Source organism: Girardinichthys multiradiatus, chromosome 15 (assembly GCF_021462225.1).
Source record: "Girardinichthys multiradiatus isolate DD_20200921_A chromosome 15, DD_fGirMul_XY1, whole genome shotgun sequence".
Lineage (NCBI taxonomy): Eukaryota > Metazoa > Chordata > Actinopteri > Cyprinodontiformes > Goodeidae > Girardinichthys > Girardinichthys multiradiatus.
Genome location: NC_061808.1, coordinates 16,715,119 through 16,739,016, shown reverse-complemented (window position 1 = coordinate 16,739,016; position 23,898 = coordinate 16,715,119). Strand labels below are relative to the sequence as shown.

Sequence of the window (23,898 nt, the reverse complement as noted above, 5' to 3'; positions counted from 1 at the left end):
TGAAAGGTCTTACTAAGCAGGTTTACTGAAAGTTCTGTTTAAGCTGGTGTCGGGAAATGACTCGCCTAGCCTCTGACAGCCTTCATCCAAAAGTCTTGCCCTTCTTCAACTGGAGGTCCGGGCCACCGAGTAGCCTATCGCAGTCATCCGCACCCTCGACAGTCACTTTTGTTCACGGCTGCTCATTCCCTAATTTACAACTGGCTCTTGGTATATGGGCTAGGTTAATTTTAGTAGCTCGGCACGAGCCCCAAGGTCGCTGTTTTAACAAACTTGGCTAAGGCAACCTATAAAAACCTCCTAAAATATCTTAGAACCAGGCAACAAGACTTTTTACCACCAATGAAAAACCAACAATACGGTGACTCAAATAATTGAATGTCCACGATTTAACTAGAATTTTATATGCTTTCTTTAATTAGTAACGCTTTTGCAGGGGTCAGTAACAGCTTAAATTCGGCAACACAAAATAATTTCAATCAGTCTATGACATGCAACTATTGCAACGACTGTCAGCCAAGTCAGTGCATCTACAGGTCCTTCTCAAAATATTAGCATATTGTGATAAAGTTCATTATTTTCCATAATGTAATGATGAAAATTTAACATTCATATATTTTAGATTCATTGCACACTAACTGAAATATTTCAGGTCTTTTATTGTCTTAATACGGATGATTTTGGCATACAGCTCATGAAAACCCAAAATTCCTATCTCACAAAATTAGCATATCATTAAAAGGGTCTCTAAACGAGCTATGAACTTAATCATCTGAATCAACGAGTTAACTCTAAACACCTGCAAAAGATTCCTGAGGCCTTTAAAACTCCCAGCCTGGTTTATCACTCAAAACCCCAATCATGGGTAAGACTGCCGACCTGACTGCTGTCCAGAAGACCACTATTGACACCCTCAAGCAAGAGGGTAAGACACAGAAAGAAGTTTCTGAATGAATAGGCTGTTCCCAGAGTGCTGTATCAAGGCACCTCAGTGGGAAGTCTGTGGGAAGGAAAAAGTGTGGCAGAAAACGCTGCACAACGAGAAGAGGTGACCGGACCCTGAGGAAGATTGTGGAGAAGGGCCGATTCCAGACCTTGGGGGACCTGCGGAAGCAGTGGACTTAGTCTGGAGTAGAAACATCCAGAGCCACCGTGCACAGGCGTGTGCAGGAAATGGGCTACAGGTGCCGCATTCCCCAGACCTGGGCTACAGAGAAGCAGCAATGGACTGTTGCTCAGTGGTCCAAAGTACTTTTTTCGGATGAAATCAAATTCTGCATGTCATTCGGAAATCAAGGTGCCAGAGTCTGGAGGAAGACTGGGGAGAAGGAAATGCCAAAATGCCAGAAGTCCAGTGTCAAGTACCCACAGTCAATGATGGTCTGGGGTGCCGTGTCAGCTGCTGATGTTGGTCCACTGTGTTTTATCAAGGGCAGGGTCAATGCAGCTAGCTATCAGGAGATTTTGGAGCACTTCATGCTTCCATTTGATGAAAAGCTTTATGGAGATGAAGATTTCATTTTTCAGCACGACCTGGCACCTGCTCACAGTGCCAAAACCACTGGTAAATGGTTTACTGACCATGGTATCACTGTGCTCAATTGGCCTGCCAACTCTCCTGACCTGAACCCCATAGAGAATCTGTGGGATATTGTGAAGAGAACGTTGAGAGACTCAAGACCCAACACTCTGGATGAGCTAAAGGCCGCTATCGAAGCATCCTGGGCCTCCATAAGACCTCAGCAGTGCCACAGGCTGATTGCCTCCATGCCACACCGCATTGAAGCAGTCATTTTTGCCAAAGGATTCCCGACCAAGTATTGAGTGCATAACTGTACATGATTATTTGAAGGTTGACGTTTTTTGTATTAAAAACACTTTTCTTTTATTGGTCGGATGAAATATGCTAATTTTATGAGATAGGAATTTTGGGTTTTCATGAGCTGTATGCCACAATCATTCGTATTAAGACAATAAAAGACCTGAAATATTTCAGTTAGTGTGCAATGAATCTAAAATATATGAATGTTAAATTTTAATCATGACATTATGGAAAATAATGAACTTTATCACAATATGCTAATATTTTGAGAAGGACCTGTATAGTGGTAATGCCTGTCAAGCTCATCCTGCACTCTTATAGTCACAGTAAAGCTTTAGGCCTCTGAATGTAACAACACAAGCAATGCATTCTTAGAAAAATACTTAAATTAGTCAATATGTACACATGTTTAAATAGATGTTTCTAAATTATAAAATTTTTCAAAATCCCAATTATGGGGCTGCATTCATAAGGAAACCCCAGGATCAAATCCTCGAACTCTTTGATACAAACGCCAAAGAAAAAAGGTTTCCTGAGCAAGTCACGTCTGGTTTCAGAAACGTCCTGTTCCATAAAAAAGATATATATTTTTTCTTGTTCTTGTTCTTGACACAGATGAGCTTCCGTGTTTCCATGATGAATATGTATAATAAAGGCCTCAAGTCTTAAGAGCTGTTACTCTCAAAATTCTTGCATCAAAAGTGTATATATATGTATAAACAGTCTATTTTATTAATAATACCTTCTAATAACTGAGGTTAGCACAAATAATATTGGTTTTATCAAATATTAATTTCATAGATTGATCTGAATCATGTAAACTGACATGAATATCACAAATACAAACGCCAAATTTGTAAACGTAATAAAACTAATTCTGAGTGGGATTATGAATATTGTGTGTGTGTGTGTGTGTGTGTATGTGTGCTACATGTGGTAGCAACTGTACACGCCTGTGTAATTTTGTATGATTGTGTTTTTTATGGAATGCTTGGTTACAATATAAAATTGTGATATTGTGTATTTTATGTTTATTTATGGAGTCTAATAACTAATCTGAAATTTTGTATATACTCTGTTTCCTATATGATGTATTTTATTTTGCTTTCTACCATTGTTTGTTTGTCTTTTTTTACTTCATTAATTTTAGGTCATTCAGCCAGTACCATGTGGCAGGGGGCAAACAAAAGAAAGGATTCTTGGCTGTAATTATTTGTGTGGTTCAAAATGTTCATTAATGCACAATGTCCCTCTTCAGCAAATAAAATAAACAAAATTAAATTAAAAATGGCTTGTTTTGAATAATAAAAGATGAACTGAATGAACATCTTCACCAGGTTCCAGTCACAGTTTGTGTAATATAAGTCACCTTACTAGGTGAATGTGGCTGTATGAAGCCAGTGATGTGGTTGCTTGGTTTGTCTGAATGAAGCACGTTTTTATACACATTACTGAAAAATGAAACACAGATGTGATCTAAAATAAACAAAACCTCATTATTGTCCTCAGTTAATAATATTCAACATAACAACCCCCCAAACTGCTGTGAAAAAACCTCATAGAAGTCCAAATAAACATCAAGAAGGGAGTAAAAGAAAGAGATTACACTGGAATGAAATGAGGTAAAAATGGAGTGGCTGATTAAAGATGCTGTCAATAAACAAGGGTCAAATAGAGGGAGAAAGCAGTTGGCAAAGAGAGAAAGAGGGAGCTCAGAGGAAAGATAGTCCTGCAGACATGCAGCTGGATGGATACAAGGCCCCTGTGTCAGCTCTCCCTCAGTGTTTGTGTGTGAGTGCATTCAAAGCATTACTGTAGCTCCGAAGGCAGGTCCTGCTGGTATTTGCAGAGTTTGCATGCAACTCTTTCGCACAAACCTAACCCCTAACCTCCTTTGACTTAACTGGCTTCAACTGAAGGGTAACACATCAGAGACAGAAAATTTGGGAAAAAAGATCAAGAGATAAAAAGTGCCCAGACTAGATAAGGACTCACTCTCTGAGCAGGGGGTCCGTGGTCATTCAGATATGTAGATTCCCCTGCAAGAAAACAAAAATAAGCATGCATGATAGAATGTTTTATAATATACATAACGCATAAATAACAACAACTTTAAAAAGAAACTTTCAATTATGCATGCCGTACAACTGTATAGGCCTCTACACATGCAAGAATAGTCTAAAAAGCTAACAATCAAATCAAAGCAAAAACATATGTATAGTAAATTAATGTCTTAAAAAAAAACGTGTCGCAGGAAGAAATGTTTTGTGTTCATTAAGGTTTGCAGATGCATTTTTAGCTGTACTAAAAGCAGATTCTTGACCAATAGACAAATGTGAGAAGTTAATTATAACATTTAGGGAGAGGATTGTCCACTAAAAAATTAATACTGCATCTGGCAAATTTGATAACTGATTTCAGTTTGAAGCCGATAGTGATGCCACTTGGCTCTCAGTGCTTGCTAAAAAGGTTTTTCCATGCAGCTCTCATGGCTATTATACCACAATGCTACCGCCATTACACTAGAATGCAATCTGCATTGTTTTTGTATGTGAATGGGAGGTTTCAACACTTCCACCATTTGTTTAATCTTTATTCTTTACAATAGATCAGCGATTTTATCAGCTCATTAGCTGCATGAGAAGATATAGGTGAGGAAGCTTTCTTAAAAGAGTACTGCTTGCTCAAAACACTCTGGAAACTCACCAGCTCCAGGATGGATATTAGGGAGCAGACTATGTACTTGATGCACCCTCGAGGTGCATCAAGTACATAGTCTCAAGTCTGAGACTCTGCAGAGACTCTATGTTGCAGCCGATTTTTAATGACGGAATGCAGCCTTAGAAAACAAATACTTCAGGACAAGCTCAAAATTATGAGTGTTTAAATAAAAATAGCTCAAACTTACTATTCTAATCAGTATTTTCTAATTGGACTCCAGACTTGCAAACTCATGACTCCAATTAGCTTTAGTTGACATGCACAGTGATGCTCTGAGTTCACTTTTCTTAGAAAACAACAAGATTTACTTAGACTTTTTTTTAAAATTTAATCTAACAAATTCATTGTCAATAATCTAACATAACTTTAGCGTATTCGCCATGTCATTAAATATGTTTTGGATATACATGATTTTATCAGAATAGTAACAAAAACAGTGCTGCAAAATACATTAAATTGCAGCTGTCATTGCAGTTCCAGTCTGTGCAATATTGCAGTTGCAAAGGTCTGCTTAGGTGCAATATTTATATTGGCATGTATCCAAATTCTGCCAGTGATGCATTTGAATAGTTGGATGGTCTTTCTCTATTGTTTGTGCTTGAAACAGATCCTAGTAAAGGGGGTGCTAAAACTCAGGGAGAGCTGTGGGGTGATGGTGATGATGGAAAAGAAAAAAATAACTTTTAGTAAAATGTTGATTAATGGCAATCCAAATCATCATGTTTAACAATAATTTTGAAATTATGTGCACCTTTAGACAGAATCCAACACAAAGTCTGCTTTTAAAACTAAATAAAATTATAAAACACCCAAAGTCTTCCCTCCCATCCAACCATTTACTATACAAATGTATTTCTGTTGAGGGTCATAAACCTATGAACACATCCCAACTGGCAATTGGAAATAAAATGGCAAACACAGACATGCCACCACTTCATTAAGCACCTGACAGCCACACAAATACTCAACATCACGTAAGTAAAGTAACATATTTATTTGCAGTAAAGTAGAAGGGGTGAGAATTTGAGGAAACTAAGTGCAAATTCACAATCCAATAGCAGAAAGATGACAGTGTTTTCAAAGGGCATTTTACAATTAACTGATTCAATCTTTGTGAATGAAAAGAGCCTACTTTTGACTGACATAAACGTAAAAAACTTATATGGTCAGTAATCAGTGTCCAGTAGACTTCAGAAAGCAGTGCTGCAAAAAACTGCACACAACATCCCTTTCAAACCAACAATTGTACCCAGCAGCTGTTGCATTAGCAGTCCATCTTCTCTCACTGCCAAACAAAGAATAAAGCATATGATTCTTTTGCAATTAATGTGAAAATATTGTGGAGAAAGTTGTCACTTTTTAACATAGCCAACAATGGAGCTCATTCAGTTTTGTTCCCACCCTGAGCATCTACGGTCAGCCTTTAAAACTAGTCTGGAATCAAGTGCCGGGCTTCAGACAGCGGCCTCTTCTTTGGCTGTTGTATAAAACACAGAGGTGCGGTAGCCGTGGTCATGTGTAACACATTTAGGTTGTAAATATAACAGATGGAGAATGATTTGATAGAGCAAAGGTAAAATAAACAAGAAAAATAAAACTCACATAAGCCAACAGTCCCGCTGTGTGTCTCTGAGATTTGATCCAGAGCACAGATGAGATTAATAAGAGAAACAGCATAAAACACAAACTGATTTATTTTCTGCTCAGTTTCTCTGTTGGAGCTGATTAAAAGTTGTTTATTATCTGCCTGTGCTGTAAGACTATGACTTTAAGTATGTGTTTAGAAACCTGTGTGCAAGGTTTAAGTAATTACTCAAACTCTCCATCAGCCTTGATATTTCACGCTCTCTCAACCAGTCACACGTGGCTTTTTATAACTTATAGTTTCCTGTGTGAGCCATGCCTCATTAAATCATCTGATTCTTTATCTACAAACGCTATCACAGCTGTGCTATGCTCATCCTTTAGAGTCTATCCATGTGTTGCTCCGCCTCTATTTATGTGGTTTTACTTAGTCCTCCTTAGGAATGCAGAGTGATGGATGTGTTTGCAAGACTTCTCAGAGGCATTTCAGGTCACGGCAGTGTAAGGATGCCGAGAGGCAGACGTCTCTGTTCCTTCCTCTGTGATCCATCACATCCCCCAACATCCAAACAGCCGTGACCACGACCTTTATCTAACCCCCCCTCCCTTTCCTCCTCTGTGTGCTTCTCATTAGCGTTTTGGATAGAGAATTGGAGCTAATTTTTTCCAGGGCACGAGGCTTGTAAAAGCTGACAGCTGCCCTCCACCCCCAATACCCACATAACCTGGTTTCTGCAATAGCCACTGTACAGTGTCCTGTACTCACTGACTCCACTGTCCTGTGACATTAGGAGTCAGGAAGACCAGGGTAAGAGTTAAATAGACATTTTCCACTTTATTAGGAAATAACAACATCATAATACCATCAAAGGCATCACTACTGTACTGTGGTAATGCATACAGGACAACTGCAGACATTACAGGCTGTTGCCCTTACAGGAGAACTTAGAAATCTCTTGGCATATTGGTGAATGATATAGTCCATGCATCTAGATGAGTTTTTAAAAACAGAGTTAAACAAAAATCAAAATATCCATAATAATAACTAAATATACATCTTTAAAATAAAATAATTTGAGAAAAATAATTGTTTTATCTGATCCAAACTTCAGGTAGTTTCTGTATAATGTTTTTTCATCCATGCCAAGTCCAGGAGGAAATTCCATTTATCGATCTCCAAAGCAGCACCCCAGTGAATAAAAAGTGTTGTCTTTCTGATTTGAATTCATAGAAAACATAGACTCCAGACAATGAGTAGTCTATCCAGCTGCTGGAATAAACATTTAATTCAAAATTTACATCTCAACAACAGGTTTTTATTGAAAAAGTTGCTTTTGTGTCCGCCGTTTTGGCATTAAAACAACTTAGTTATAGTTTCTTAATGACTTGACCACCCTACCACTCTTTTAACTTATTAGATTTTTTTAGCTGCATTATTTTATTTTGTTAAACATTTGTTTAATCTGATAAAATACTTTTTTCAAAAGAGACCAAAAACAACATAAAAAAGGTTGTTGGCAAGCACCTGTTGATCGAAACTCGGATCCCTGGGTTTGGACAGAAAAGCAAAGTGAAAGCCTGTTCCTTCCCTTGCAGGGAGGGATGTCAAGATCATGTGCCTTGTGGGCCAGGTGGCAGGCTAGGGCATGCCGATTCCTAGCATCATTATGTGGCTATAAGGATATTTTATTTTTTTCAGGCTTCAATGATACCAAATTCATGAATATTTCAAACAAAATAACAAATAAGTTAAAAAAGACATGACTTGTTTTAAATAAGACTTTTTTTATTTGTATTTTGTGTGTGTCTCTCGGGGTGTGTGAGTGTGTGTGTGTGTGTGTGTGTGTGAGTGATTAGGAGATTGACAGAGAAACTAACTCGAGTGTGACCATGCATTGGTATGTAGCTAATAAGTAAATTGGATTACTGGGTCACAAGATCCATAGGCTTCAGATAATTAATTATTATGTGAAGAACTGAGTACTTTATTATAAAAATATAAAAGATTAAAAACCAAACAAACACATGAGCATATAAACATTTGAATTGATAGGCTTTATTTTGACTGTACCTGTGCACAATGAAAATTAATGCTTTTCCTGTTGCTCATCAAAAAACATTATCACTCAATGAAAATAAAATACAAGAAAATTTAAAAAGTTTAAAAATACTATACATGAAAATATACACAGTTCAGTGTGCCATCTCAGGTATGCATAGTTGCAGGTATATTGCAGCAACTCGAACAAATCATTGTCGTGGTGGGCAACACGGGTTTTGTGTTTATATGTGTACTTGGTCTTTTGAAAGTGCTGGAGTCCTGGTGGAGGTGACAGGTGTTTTCCATCTTCGTTGATGAGCTCTGGTGTATTTATTAAGAATCATTAAGTATCTCTAGTCTTGACTTTTTGCTAACCTGTCTTTGTTTACATGTGCGCTAGATCGGTGACTACCTGGATGTTACCCAGGCTGGACCGACGGACTACTTCCCTAAGCTCACCTTGTCTCGGACTACTGAAGAACCTGAGCTTTTCTGGTGCCTCGCTGTTACTGATCTACTGGGCTAACCCTGCTGGCTGCCGCCAGGTGATTCCTGCCACATACCGATCCCGCAGAACCTGTCCACCCTCCACCGCTCTCAAGCAAGCCGACTCTGGCTCCGTTCTACCAGGCGTTGTTGTCCACTACGTGTTCTTGGTGCTTTCAAACTTACCGCACGGGGTTCTCACCCTGGTCAGTCCAAATCTCTATCCTCCTGGCGGAGTACTCACCCAGCCTAGTAAGAATTTACTCATTCATTATTTCATTCCAAGCTACTACCCCTACTTACTGTTGGGAGTTACGATTATTGATTTATTAATCTTGATCAATAATTATAATTAAAAATCATAATTTGACAAAATCAATTTCTTAACCAAAATCCTCATTTATGAATCGAGACCAGAGATGTTTCTGGTGTTGTAATTGTGGCTCAACGGCTCTGACAATTACAACCGTTAAATACTCCGTAACAATTAATAACTATTACCGGAGATGTCACTGTTTAATCGACCGTTTCTGCCGAAACATGGGGAACGTTTAACCTTATCTTGACTGACGAATCACGTTTGCACACAATGAACACAAAACGCTTTCTCTTTATCTATGTGAATATTTATTAATCTTCACATACTCAACATGCAAAGTTCTACATAACAGGGGTAGCACATCTAACTAAGCAAAATAAAGCAAACAGCAGTGGGTGTGTATTAAATCAACCAGCAGTTATGGCAAAAAGAAGGAATGAGAATATGAAAAAGGGGTCTGGTGGTGAGTGGAGGTGGGGCGCAGCTCCGACTGTAACTCAGTTGTGCTCAATCATAAAACCCCCAACTCCTTAGCACACAAAGAGTTATACACTTTTGGCGGCAAGCTAGCGAAACAGTGAGGTTGGAGACAAAGGAAAATGGGGATTTCACCATGAGGTTATTTTAACAGTCCAGTCTTACAGCGCACTTCTCAGGTGTTCACTACTTCACAAAACACGCACAGAGCTAGGAGCACAGCGGCTTCAGACATCAATACAGTACATCAAAGTTTCAATAAACAGAGTTACATGCACATACCATTCAGAACACATTAGATTCTAACTAGCGATTCTCATCGCTCTACAACCTCTGACCCTGCACAGGCCTTCTAATAAAGAAATAAAAGTAAAAGATAGGTTTTACTTTGAAGTCGTCTTCCTTCTGAGCGGGGGGTCAAGCGAGAGGAAAGGTGGAAAGGGGTTAGTTAATTGTGCGTCCACAATTAACTTCAGGAAAAGCGGTCAGTCTTCGTCTTCTGGCCTTCTTGGTGAAAAGGAAAAATATGATCTGACCATCAAAGTCGACTTGGGATGAAGCACGGTAGCGGTTCGACTCCGCGAAACTCCGTGTTCTTAGTTACGTGTTAAGCTCACGTCTTCGATCGGCAAAGTGAAATTTCTGGCCTTCCTAGTCCAGAAACCTCAGTTAGGAATTGTTCGTTATTCAACGAGAGAGAATAACTGAAATCCGCAAGGGACCCTTCTGCAGAAGTGATGCGCTTCAATTGCTGATCCGGTCTCCAGCTGAAGGCGGGGTGTTCAAAACGGAGGCCTTCCTATATAGCGTCTTGTGACGTCAGACTTCGGACGCTCGTCATATCAGTCGCAGTGCTCGACGGGATATGTAGTAGCGGGCTGTCCTGGATACAAAATGGCCGATGCCATTGGAGAGGCACAGTGATGTCCAACAACGTGCAGGTAGTCCAATACTCAGCAAACAAGTGGTCCAACATTCCCCCCTAGGTTCAAAGGGTGAGATGAATCGCAGTCTTTGAAGCTACTGGGACCATTCTGTCCTTTGCTGAACAATCAGTGATCCGTGGCGAAGCAGAACAAAACAAATCTGTCTCTGTGTTCCTCAAAACCTATGACTGGGCAGGATAGAGGTTAGCCTGGGCAGGACTAAACTCTGACTAACTCATACCTTTCTACATTGTTCAATGAGAAAATACAGGACAATACATTCATATCATTATTACATTCCTTGGTCATCAGCTTTGGTAACCCTGAGACAAAATGAATACCCCTTTAATAATATTTCTTCAAATATTATTTCAATAACTAAAGGCAGCTAATTAGACCCCGGTGAGAAATGGTCATCCAGAAGGTTGGTTTTATTCAGCAGATCATTATTTAAAACATTATTTTATTAAAATAATATTTTATCTGATCTTACATTGTGAAGGGTTGTCTAAACGTTTGCTGATTATTGCCTAAGTTAGTACCAAGACTAACTTAACTTCACTTCCAGATTCTTCAAGATAGTCCTTGGTTCTCAAACATAAACATTGCATGGTAATGTTGCATCACTCTTTTTGGTCATGATTTCCAATCATCTTTAATCAACTTGTTTATATTGTACATAGCCCATTAGTCTTCATTATTCTTTAATTCTGCTTGGTAGTTTAGTTGGATTGTTTTAGCATAGTAAAGAGTTTGTTGATTGAAATATGTTTGACTTTGAGTTGACTTATTTTTGTTAATAAATTCTTGTATTTTAAGAAATTGTGTGAATTCATTCCATATATGTGCAGAGTTTATGCTGTTCAATAATGCCAGAGCTCGTCTCACACCTTTCTATTTTGTCCTAATACCATCGCCTTACTGGGCTGGTATTCACAGGACAACCCTTAACAGACCGTAATTTTATTTGATAAAATATTAAAATATTAATATTAAATAATATTCTCAGATTCATAATTAAAACATTACTGTATGTTTCCTTCTTACAGCCCCACTGTGTACCAGAGCACCCAGTAATCCTGTGTAAAATAAAAACCGTTACAAACTTTCCTGTTTCTCCTGAGCATTTTCTGCATGTGGGTCAAATCGGTTCATAAAACTATGACAGAACACTCGAGCCAACCAGACCCAGCAGAGGCACTCAGGGGAATCATTTCCGATCACACTCACCTTATCCAGGCTCATGATTCATCCATTCGTTCCTTAGCCGAACAAGAAAGTCTGTCCGATATCCAGCTTGAACAAATTTCTGCTACAACACTCCTTCAACAGGTCCACCACCCCGCCCGTAGAGGGCGCTGCTGTGAGCACGGAGTCACTGCGACTTCCTTATGCCCATGATGTCACTTCCCCCTGCCCTGACAAGTGTTCCAGTGAGGCGGGGAATTGCAGGGGTTTTTCACTGCAATGTAATCTAGTGTTTGACCGCTCTCCTCATTCCTTTCTCCATGACAACTCTAAGATCTCTTATATTATTGGCCTCTTGTCAGGGAAGGCATTACGTTGGGCAGAGTCCCTAATTGTTCTCAGTTTGGTTGCTCCTTCTCTGAGTTTGAGAAGGAGTTTAGACGTAACTTCTCCTTAGACTCTGATGTGGCTGCTTCTGGCAGCTTTAAAGCAGCAGAATAAACCACTTTCTGAGTTCGCTATTGATTTTCGTATTTTGGCAGCAGCGTCAGGCTGGGATGGCCGCGCTTTGAAGTCTGCCTTTTTTCATGCTCTAGGTGAGCCGTTAAAGGATTAACTTGTTTTGGTTAATGAGCCAGAGCCCTTAGAGGAGTTTATAGCTTTAGCTATTTGACTGGATAGTCGCCTAAGAGAGAGAAAGAGATCAAAGTATGAATACAGTTATGTCAAAGCCCAGTCTGCCTGTTCCCCACCACTAGCTCCAAGATCTCCACCTTTAGAGTCACCTATACAGGGTCCCGAACCCATGCAAATTGGCCAAGCCTGCCTCTCCAGCTTAGAGAGGGAGAGACGTCGCCAATCTAGAAAGTGTTTTTACTGTGGCTCCCCTGAACATTTGGTCGCTGACTGTCCCACCTGCCCTTCTCGGCCAAATGGGTCGGTACGCCGGTAGCTGGGAGTATACCGTCAGACCGGAGTTGCTCCCTTTCTGCTCCCAGATTTTGTTTATCGGCTATGCTATCGTTTAACCAGTTTACACAGAACTTGTCCGCTCTAATTGATTCTAGGAGTGAACCTTATAGATTCAGGTTTAGTAGAAACTGCCAAGATTGAGACTGTGCCCCTCGCCACCCCACCCGGTTTCCTCTTTAGATGGAAAGAGACTCCAACGGATCACCCACTACACTAAGCCTCTGGTACTGCTCCTCTTAGTTAATCACCGGGAGGAGATTTCTTTTTTTGTGTTGCCACGCATGCCTTAGTGTTAGGCTTCCCCTGGCTGTGTACACACAATCCCCACATCAATTGGATTGAGTGAAGGACAGAGTCCTGGTCCACCAAGTGCCACACCTCCTGCCTCAGATCGGTGGTCGTGTTACCCCCTGTTCCTCCAGCCGCTGAAGTGGGCGATTTTCCTGACCTGTCCCAGGTCCCCAGAAAGTATCACCACCTGAGGCAGGTGTTTAATAAAGCCAAGGCACTGTCGTTACCGCCACACCGGCCGTAAGATTGCGCCATAGATTTGCTTCCCGGGGCAACATTACCCTCGAGTTGCTATGAATCAGAAAAAGGCGGACCCAAGATTCAGCCAGACACAGTACAGAAAGTTTAAAAGGTTTATTCAGCCACAGGAAAACGTCACACAGGTAACACTCCTCACAGCTTCCAGGAATCACTGAGGCAGAAAGAGGGATTAGTGACTTGTATTCTATCCAGATTTTGCAGGGATCAGAAAAGCCACTAACCTGCTTTTGTCTTGAGTGGAACTTGAAACCCAGAGGGGAAACCTCAGTGGGCGGCAGGCGGTGATCTCCACAGCACAGGTAAGAAGTGACTCCAGGCTGAATAATCCGAGGGCTAGGCTGGCTCAATAATCCAAGGACAGAAACAGGGTCAACGATCGGAACAAGAGGCATCAGGCAAGGGGCAAGCAGAGGCATAAACCAGATGCAGGAAACAAGATCGACAACCAAAATCCAAATAGTCCGACAGGGAGCAGGCAGAGGCATAAATCCAAAAGGCAAGGCAAGGTTAAGAACAATGATCAGACAGGAAGGAACGCTGGATATCTACTCACACGAATGGCTTTCAAAAATCTGGCACCGTCTGCTTGTCAGTGTCGGTATATATCAGGGAAGACACAGGTGTATGGCATGCCACAGATTGCACTGCACAGCAGCAGCCACCAGGTGCATCTAATCTGCTGATTGCAGCCAGGGAGACAGGGTAGAGCAGACGTGCCAGAATCATAACACGAGTAGGTTATACCCTATTTCTAAGCTTGAGCAACAATCGATGGAAAATTACATTAATGAGTTGCTCGCAGCACGGCTAATCTGTCCTTCTTCACCACAAGGAGCAGGCTTTTTCTTTGTCAGTAAGAAGGATGGGTCGCTACAACCCTGTATTGATTACAGGGGTCTTAATCACATTACCATTAAGAACAAGTATCCACTACCACTTCTTACTTCGGCTTTTAAGCCGGTTTGTGAAGCTACTGTTTTTACTAAACTGGACCTTAGGAATGCATATCATTTAGTCAGGATCCGCCAGGGGGATGAGTGCAAGACCGCTTTTAAGACCCCACTCGGACAGTCCGAATATCTGGTAATGCCTTTTGGACTCTGCAATGCTCCTGCAGTATTCCAGGCCCTTGTGAACCTGGCACTTAAGAGACTTTCCGAACATTTTTGTTTTTGTTTATGTAGATGAAATCCTGATTTACCCTTGCAACTTGGAGAAGCACCAACAACATGTCCGCTTGGTTTTACAGAGACTTTTAGAGAATCATCTATTTGTAAAGGCTGAGAAGTGCGAGTTTCACAAGTCTTCATTGCCCTTCCTGGGTTTCATCCTCGAGGGTGGACAGATGCTTACGGACCCCGAGAAAGTGAGGGCGGTTTTGGAGTGGCTGATTCCTGATTCCCGGAAACAACTGCAGAGGTTCCTGGGGTTCACCAGATTTACCGGAGGTTCATCCGCAACTACAGCCAGATGGTGTCGGCTCTCACTGCATTAACCTCCACCAAGGTCTGCTTTAACTGGACCCCTGCAGCTGACCAGGCCTTCCACGCGCTCAAGGAAAAGTTCGCTCGAATACCCATCCTGGTCCACCCGGATCCATTCAGTTTGTGCTGGAGGTCGACGCTTCTGATACAGGGGTGGGGGCAGTGCTCTCGCAGCAGTCCAGCAATGACGGCAAGCTCCATCCATGCGGGTTTTTCTCGCGTCGTCTGAGTAACTGAACGGAACTATGATGTTGGGGACAGAGAACTTCTAGCAATTAAACTAGCCTTAGAAGAGTGGAGACATTGGCTAGAGGGTCCTACGCACCCCATTCTAGTTTGGACAGACCATAGAAATTTAGCATACTTACAGTCTGCTAAAAGGTTAAATTCTAGGCAGGCACGTTGGTCTCTTTTTTTTTTTTGCGCTTCAACTTATCCATTTCTTTTAGACCGGGTGCCAAGAACATTAAGCCAGACACCCTTTCTAGACAGCACTCTCCTGATGACTCAGAGAAGAAGCCCGAACCCATAGTTCCACCCCATTGGACAATTGGAGGGGTGTCTTGGGAGATTGAGAACCTGGTAGCCCAGGCCCAGTGCACCGAGCAGGACCCTGGAACGGGTCCCGCCAACCTAACCTATGTACCAACTGCAGTAAGGGTTAATTCAATGGTTCCACACTGCCAAGTTTTCTGCTCACCCCGGTGTAAGTCGAACTATTGCCTTAATTAGGAGACGCTTCTGGTGGCACACTTTACACCGGGATATAAAGGACTGGATAATGGCCTGCACTGTCTGTGCCAGAAATAAGTACAGCAATCAACCTGTCAAGGTTTCCATTTTAACGGTGGACCAGAGATGCAGGACGAGCAGAGATGGTTGGTGAGATGATTCTTCTTTAATGATGTGAGCAAACATACAATTTCCATTGCAAGTTTGACAGAGATCCAGTTGATCAAAACAATCCTGATTTTTGGATCGCAGGATACCACAAAAAGTAGGAACAGACAGACTAACTTAGGACAAGCCAAATTAGACTACGACACCGCGGGGAACAAAGGACAAAGACAAACTTAAATACAGACGAAGGTGGACAAGAAACAATAGGGCAGATAATCAGGGAAAACAGACACAGGTGTGGAACAGGTATGCAGCAAGACAGAGGGGCAGGTGAACCAGATGAGGAGCCAGACAAGACAAACAGTAAACAAACCCAAGGGACCAGAAAACTATAATAATAATAAAGAAACCATTCTAAGTAAATAGGGAAGCCACACTAAGGGAACAAGGGCCAGAGAACACACTGGGAGGGAGAAGGAAAGCAGAACAGTCAGGAAAACAATAACCAAACATGAATACAAACCAAAAACGAGAAACCTCTAGCTAAAGTAAACAAAACCCAAAAACCCAAAACAAAGTCCAAAATGTCACATCCTGACACAACCTCCTTCGGGCCTGCTCCAACCTCTGTGTGTCCCTAAGCGTCCCTGGTCACACATAGTTCTGGACTTTGTGTCTGGGTTGCCAGTTTCAGGCGGCATATCCCTTATTATGACTGTTATAGATTGTTTTTCTAAGGCCTGTCACCTGATCCCATTGAGAAGACTTCCCTCGGCTTTCCAAACTGCACTATTGCTAGTTAAGCACGTTTTCAGGTTGCATGGCATTCCTCTAGACATCCTCAGAGCTAAGGGGTCCCTGACTTCAGGTCACCACCCCCAGTTTAACGGACAAGTAGAGAGGCTTAAGCAACAGCTTGAGTCCTCTCTTAGGTGTGTGACCTCTTCTAACCCGTTAGACTGGAGTAAACATTTGCCATGGATTGAATATGCCATTAACTCCCAGGTTGCGTCTGTTACCGGTGTCTCCCCATTTGAAGCCTCCATTGGCTATAGGCCTCCGTTATTTGCAGCGGACGAACGTGACATTGCTGTCACCTCCATCCAACACCACATGTGCCGGTGTAAAAGGGTGTGGGCGTCTACTATTGCAGCACTTCATCTTACTGCTAATCAGCCCCGCTGTGTACCAGAGCATCCAGTAATCCTGTGTAAAATAAAAATTGTTACAAACGTTGCTGTTTCTCCTGAGCATTTTCTGAATGTGGGTCAAATCGGTTCATAAAACTATGACAATCATGTCCTGGATTAGAACAGTCTTGTATAATTATTTTTGCAAGATGCAGGCATCTGATGTCATAAAGGTCAAATAGTGTGGGGGGTGGTGTCTTCATAATGTCCTGGGCTGACTAAATACTCTCTCAAGTGCCTTCCTGTCAGTTGAGGTGCAACTTTTAAACTACACTAAGAGATCGTGAGTGATGATGATTTCAACAGAACATTTATAAAAAGAGAGCAGCAGCTTCTGGGACATATTAACTTTTCATATTGTCCTCAAAAAGTACATTTGTTGTTGTGCTTTTTTAAAAAGAGCATTTAAGGTAACAGTCCATGTGAGGTCCTGAGAGATGTGTGTCCCAAGTAATTTGAAAGTGCTGATCCTCTTCACCACATGCTCTCTAATATGTAGAGGGACAAGTTCTTCCCTCTTCCTCCTGAAGTCGACCATAAGGTCCTTTGTTTTGGTGGAGTTGAGGGTCAGGTTGTTGACAGAGCACTAAGTGCATGGTTTTTGAACTTCATCTGTGTAAGCAGACTCGCCTTTGTTGTTAATTAAGTCAATCACAGTGATGTCACTTGCAACCTTTATAAAGATGTTCCTGTCATGGACAAATGTGCAGTTATAGGTGTACAACATAGGACTCAGTACACAACCCTGGGTGGCTCCAGTGTTGAGATTCAGGGCTAAGGAGTGATGGAAACCCCAACCTGACTGAGTGTGACCGGTCAGTTACAAAGTCTTTGATCCATCTACAAGTGTAACAGCCGACACCCAAACTGGGAAGCTTGGACACAATTCTGGAATGGTTCTGGGGTTCACACCATGAAATACCCTCCTGACATCCTCAGTAATTTCAGCAAGTGGCCTGTCAGCTGTGAGTGGTGGTAATATGAGCTTAGTATCTCATTCGCCTCTAAACATGCAAAAAAAAGAGATTGAGCTCCTCAGTTAAATTGTTGCTGGAACAAAATAATATAAGTTGCATAGTGCAAAGTGTGGTAATAATAGTTTGTAGTTTAGGTTACATAGTCAAAAGATTTTTAAAAGATTTTGATTGTTTTGTATATGCAGTCTGGAAAAAGACTTTCAATAAAGCAACAAATACTGATACTGAATACTCATTCATTTTATTTTTATAGCACTATTTCTCAGCAAATGTCAACTTTGCTAGACAAGCAGTTCAGAGAAACACAAATCTGATGAATATAATCCTGTTATGATCGTTGGGTGTTAGATTATGGTTTTGTGTTTTCACCATCTCCTTGTTTATTTATGTATTTTCTGTTCTTGCCATATTCAGTGTTCAATATTATTTTGCCTTATTAGTTAATTCCTTTGTGCTTAGGTTTGAACTTTGTTCCCTTGTGTTCTGCTCCACTAATGTTAATTGGTCTATTTCCCTCAGCTTCTCTGCTTTCATTATGTCTCATTGGTTTCTCAATTTCTCCAATTAGCTAATCTGGTTTCTTTGTCATCATCCAGCCCTACCTCGGTATTTAACCCCTTGACTTCTTATTGCTCACTGCTGGTTTCTGGTTCTACCTGATGTTTCCTTCTTAGTTATGCCAGTTGTTCTCTATTGTTTTCCAAGGCCTGTTCCTCCAGTGTGATTCTGTAATTCTGTTTTTCATAAAATATTTTTCACCTCTGGTTTACTCTGCATTTTGGTCAAATTACAAACCAGCAATGATAAATCAGTTCAAGTACAATGCAATTCATTGTCTATGTTGTGTCAACGCTGCAAAAATATAGCAAATGTTTCATGAAACAGTTTGGTAAAGAAATAGTCCACTTTTTCTGCCCCAATCACCCTGGAACATTTCCTTACATTCTGCATCTTTGAAGGAATGTAACAGCAAGTTTGGGAATTTCATAAACATGTATTTAAAGCATAGACCATTTCATTTGCTTTGTAAAACAGCCCAAGTATGGTTTCGGAAAGCACACATCCAAGAATAGGCAGAGGTGGGAGCGGAGAACCACACAGGAATGGCTCTTGAGAGGAGGGCCAAAAGAATCGGCAAAATGGGTTGAAGCTGAAGAGCCTTAGCTCTGCATACAGAGCAGAAGTCAAAGTGAAGATGGAAACTTACAGACATGCTTTCATGGAATGTTCAATAAGCATGTAAAACCAGATTACAGGTTGGTTTTGAAAACTAAGCTCTCTCATCTATATCCACATCCTGCTACAATTAATACCACAAAGAAAGATGAAGATCTGATGAAAAGGGGGATATGCTTACCTCAAGCCTCTAGTACATTTATTTTAGAAATGCATGGAAGGATCATGTGACAGTTTGCACTAAAGTCCAGAAGCCCGCCGTTCCTGGCCAATGCATCTGTATAAATCACTCCCATTTAGACTCAGACACATGTGCATGGTTACAGTCCTCACTAAACATTTTTACCACAACAGACAGCATACACAAACACAGTTAGGCTGCATGGGCTACATACACAAGACAATTTTCTCTTTGTGTGTGTGTGTTTATGTAATATGTGTGTGTGGTCACAAAGCCCTTTGATTTGGTGTGTGGGAGTGGCCCACCATTAAGACACATAGCTCAACCCATTGACTTAATTATAGAAGGGTGTCTGGTTGAGAGTCAGGGGCAACACCCCAGTATGCCCTGCTCTACATCACCCTCCAGTCACTAAAGAATAAACAATGTTCACATATCTCTGCAACATAAATAAAGGTCTTGCCAGTGATATGTTATTGCAGGTGCCTGAGCACTAAAACCTGGTAAGAAGAGTAATTTGAGGATTTGATGCTCCCCTAAAATTTTGGCCACTGAGATGTAGTAGCAAGAACTTACACACACAGGCAGCCAGATGTGTCGGGCTTGGGAAACGTCAACATGACTTTCAGCATGTCATTAGTGGACACCAGTAGTCACCATACATACTGTATAACAAGTATGTGCCACTAAACTGATGACCCAGCAAAGGGAGTGTTGATTTTCTTGGCTGCAAAGCCGCTAGACAAGTAAAAAAAAGACAGCAGAACAGTTTAATAGTTTCCAGTGCCTTGGTGATAAAAGGAAAGCACCTAATGATCTTCCGAATTAAATAATCTAAGTAAGAATTATTATGATTTTAAATGGCTGAAGAGAATTTTTGACTTTTTCTTACCTTATTTAAAATATATGCTGCTGTGCTCTAAATCTGAATATGCAAGGACACAAATATGAAAAACGGGGTCAAGGTTAAACTGTCACAAATGTCTCTAAGTTGGCAATAAATCCAGAATGGTTTAAATGTGGACAATTGATGAATATTTTTTAACAGCTGATTAGGCATTGCACAGTGTGAGCACACACTGATATAGCACTGAGATGCCTCTGTATGGTCTGAACTGCAGCAAATGTCCCTGGATCGTAAATAGGGCCAGATTGGTTTCAAATTTGTGAAATGTAAAAGATATGCGTTTTAACCTTTCTACCAGTTGATTAAACTATTCCACGTTACTGTGTGTTAGCCTACATTGAGGCGGCACTGAGACACCTGTTGAGTCTGAACAACCACACTTCTTTTTATTGAGGTAATTAAGCTGGAGGGTCTTAAATGGATACAATAAAAGCCTAAATGTTTTTCAATTTTTACTTCTTCTAGCCTTTAGTGTGAACTCACACTGATATGTGTTTTGCCTGAACTGCCACAACTGTCTCTGAGGTGGTAACAGAGTCAGATTAGCTTGAATGAGTAAAATGGATCAAAGGTTTATTGGCTTTTCACCTATGGATAATGCTTCATCTGACATGATACAGCACTGAGGTATCTCTGATAGTCTCAAATAAAACATCTTCAATTTGGTAATAGAGCCAGGCTGGCTTGAATGCGTGTAATTGGAAGGAGATAAGATTTTAAATTTCTACAAATTGACAAAGCAATATTAGTTTGATGTGTGGGAGCAGGCACCGACGTGCACTGTTGTGCATCTTATTGGTCAATGTAAACTCTGAAGGGCTTAACAAGAACATCTTTTATTAGCACTGCTAGCGCACACTGTTTGAATAAAAAGGACTTCTCAGAAACTGCACACTTAAGTGAAAATTAAATTAGCTGTGAGAATAGTTGTTTGATTTTAATATGCAACACTGTGTGAGTAGTATAAATCACCCTAGGATAAGGATGTGCATTTGCTTAACTATGATAAAAAGGACAACAGTCCTTTGGTTATCTGAGAAAGTCCCCAAAAGCAGCTGAGAAACATCACGTTGCTTACTGTTCAGTTTAACAAAATTGTCATGACAACTATATTGTCCTCAAATTGATCTATCTTAATACGTCTTAGTACATTTTACACTTGACTAAGTAAACATATCTACATGACCTCAGCAGTCATTTGGAAAGCATGAAGAGGCAAAGAAGCAGCTAATGACACTGAATGTAGAGAGGCACAGTGAAATAAATCAATGCTACACTGATGCAGGACATCTGAATATACAAAAACGTGAAAGAAAGCATTTTTTTAACAAAAACCAGGATTGATTCTTTTGTTCAATAAAATTAGTAAAACAACATCCTTGAACTACCGAGAAGGGTAGCATAAATATTTTTTCTATAAATAGTGTGACAGAAATGAGACAGACAATGCACAAATCAGTGGATATAACGTGAATTCTGGTAAACTGAATGCTTGGTCAGCTTATTCTTGACAAGATGGGTAGAAATTTAAATAAGTAAAATCTATTATTCAAAGAGGAGCTTTAGAAATTAACATTTAGGTTAGTGTACAAAATAGCTGGCTTTACAAAGCTTTACATGATTTTATTATTCTGTTCAAAATGAAAATCCAGTTAATTATAAGGTGAACACATGTTTTATCAGTAGCTGGTGCAATGCATCCAAAGCAGAAAGCCACCAAAAAGTCAAAGTCAATATTTTGGAGTGGCCATCGCAAGTCCTGATATTAGTTCCATAGGAAAACTTGTGGGCAGAGTTGATGAGCAGTGTATAAACAAGACAGCATACAAACTTGACTCCACCAGTTCTGTCAAAAGGAATGGGCCAAAATTCCTGCAAACTATTAAAAAGTCTGTGAAAGGATGCCCAGGCTGTTTGACGCAAGGTTTGCAGTTAAATAGACAATTCTGCCAAACACTTCGGAAATGTATGTAAACTTTTGAGTATGAAAATAGAAAAATATTTCTTTCTCATTGATCTTGAATATTGCAAAAAAAAACTAATAATAATAAGAATTTTGGTAATTCTAACTGCTCTAAAGTAAAACTAAAATACATGATGTGATTTTGCCTAAACATTTGTATTTTGTAACAGTATATGCAAATACCTAGTATCAAGTATGTATCCTGCATGTGCCCAACTGGTGGGACCACCACAACCCATCAGGTAAAACAGCAGCTGGTTGACATGGAGACTAAACACAGAGAGGTGGACAGACATTGCTGACGAAGGAGGCACACTGATTTTTGGGCAAATCTGTCTATCCCTTGGGCTTCAAAACACAGAGGTACCGTTTGTCTTTCAAGTAGTGTTTGATCTCACATCTGAGGAAACATACAACCTCATCGATATCCTTTGGACAAAAGAATCATTATATATTTAGAATATATGAAACCTTTAAAATAGTTTCCGTGTGAGTGTGAGTTTCACGAGTAACCCGGGACAAAGATGGCAAGAGAGTACACTGAATTAACTGTCATCTGTTTTAACAGTACATTTCTGGCTAAAAATATACACTCACCAGCCACTTTATTAGGTACACCATGCTAGTACCGGAATGGACCCCCTTTTGCCTTCAGAACTGCCTTAATCCTTTGTGGCATAGATTCAAAAAGGCACTGGAAACATTCCTCAGAGTTTGGTCCATATTGACATGATAGCATCAGACAGATGCATCTATGATGCGAATCTCACGTTCTACCACATCCCAAAGTTGCTCTATTGGATTGAGATCTGGTGACTGTGGAGGCCATTTGAGTACAGTGAACTCATTGTCATGTTCAAGAAAACAGTCTGAGATCATTCATGCTTTATGACATGGCACATTATCCTGCTGGAAGGAACCATCAGAAGATGGGTACACTGTGGTCATAAAGGGATGGACATGGTCAGCAACAATACTCAGGAAGGCTGTGATGTTGACACGATGCTCAATTGGTACTAAGGGGCCCAAAGTGTGCCAAGCAAATATCCCCCACACCATTACACCACCACCACCACCAGCAGCAGCCTGAACCAGCCGGATCCATTCTTTCATGTTGTTAAAGCCAAATTCTGACCCTAGCATCCGAATGTTGCAGCAGAAATCGAGACTCATCAGACCAGGCAACATTTTTCCAATCTTCTATTGTCCAATTTTGCTGAGCCTGTGCAAATTGTAGCCTCAGTTTCCTGTTCTTAGCTGACAGGGTGGCACCCGGTGTGGTCTTCTGCTGCTGTAGCCCATCCACCTCAAGGTTCGACGTGTTGTGCGTTCAGAGATGCTCTTCTGCATGCCTTGGTTGTAACGAATGGTTATTTGAGTTGCTGTTGCCTTTCTATCAGCTTGAACCAGTCTGGCCATTCTCCTCTGACCTCTGGCATCAACAAGGCATTTGCGCCCACAGAACTGCCACTCACTGGATATTTTCTTTGTTTTGGACCATTCTCTGTAAACCCTAGAGATGGTAGTGCGTGAAAATCCCAGTAGATCAGCAGTTTCTGAAATACTCAGACCAGCCCGTCTGGCACCAACAACTATGCCATGTTCAAAGTCACTTAAATCTTCCCCATTCTGATGCTTGGTTTGAGCTGCAGCAGATCGTCTTGAACCATGTCTACATGCCTAAATGCATTGAGGTGCTGCCATGTGATTGGCTGATTAGAAATTTGCGTTAACGAGCAGTTGGACTTGTGTACCTAATAAAGTGGTCGGTGAGTGTAATTTGGGTTATCCTGTTTTTAGAGACACAACTAATAAGTGTGGTGTGGTATTTTATTAGCAAAGAACGGTTTACAGCCTGATATTAAATTATGGCTAGATTGCCATACATCACCAACAACAAAATATTCTGTTAATAAAAGGTATTTTAATGTGGGAGTTTTCTCCAATGACATTGACATTTACCAGTGAAAGAAAGCTCTGCTTGGAGCTTAACATGCTGTGAAAAAACAGAAAACTCTCTCATGTAAATATTTATTTTCAACACAGATGCCTTGGTCCTGAGCCTGGACCAAGTTCAATTAGTGTTTTAGAT

General features: G+C 40.7%; 1 protein-coding gene across 1 annotated transcript in view; it reads right to left on the bottom strand.

Annotated features, from left to right (window-relative positions):
- Positions 1-23,898, bottom strand: part of usta (uronyl 2-sulfotransferase a) — an 86,300-nt gene that overhangs the window by 35,332 nt on the left and 27,070 nt on the right. Inside the window, exon 2 of the mRNA XM_047388049.1 lies at positions 3,818-3,861. Within this exon, the coding sequence (XP_047244005.1) occupies positions 3,818-3,861 (44 nt within the window). The remainder of the gene's footprint in view (positions 1-3,817; positions 3,862-23,898) is intronic.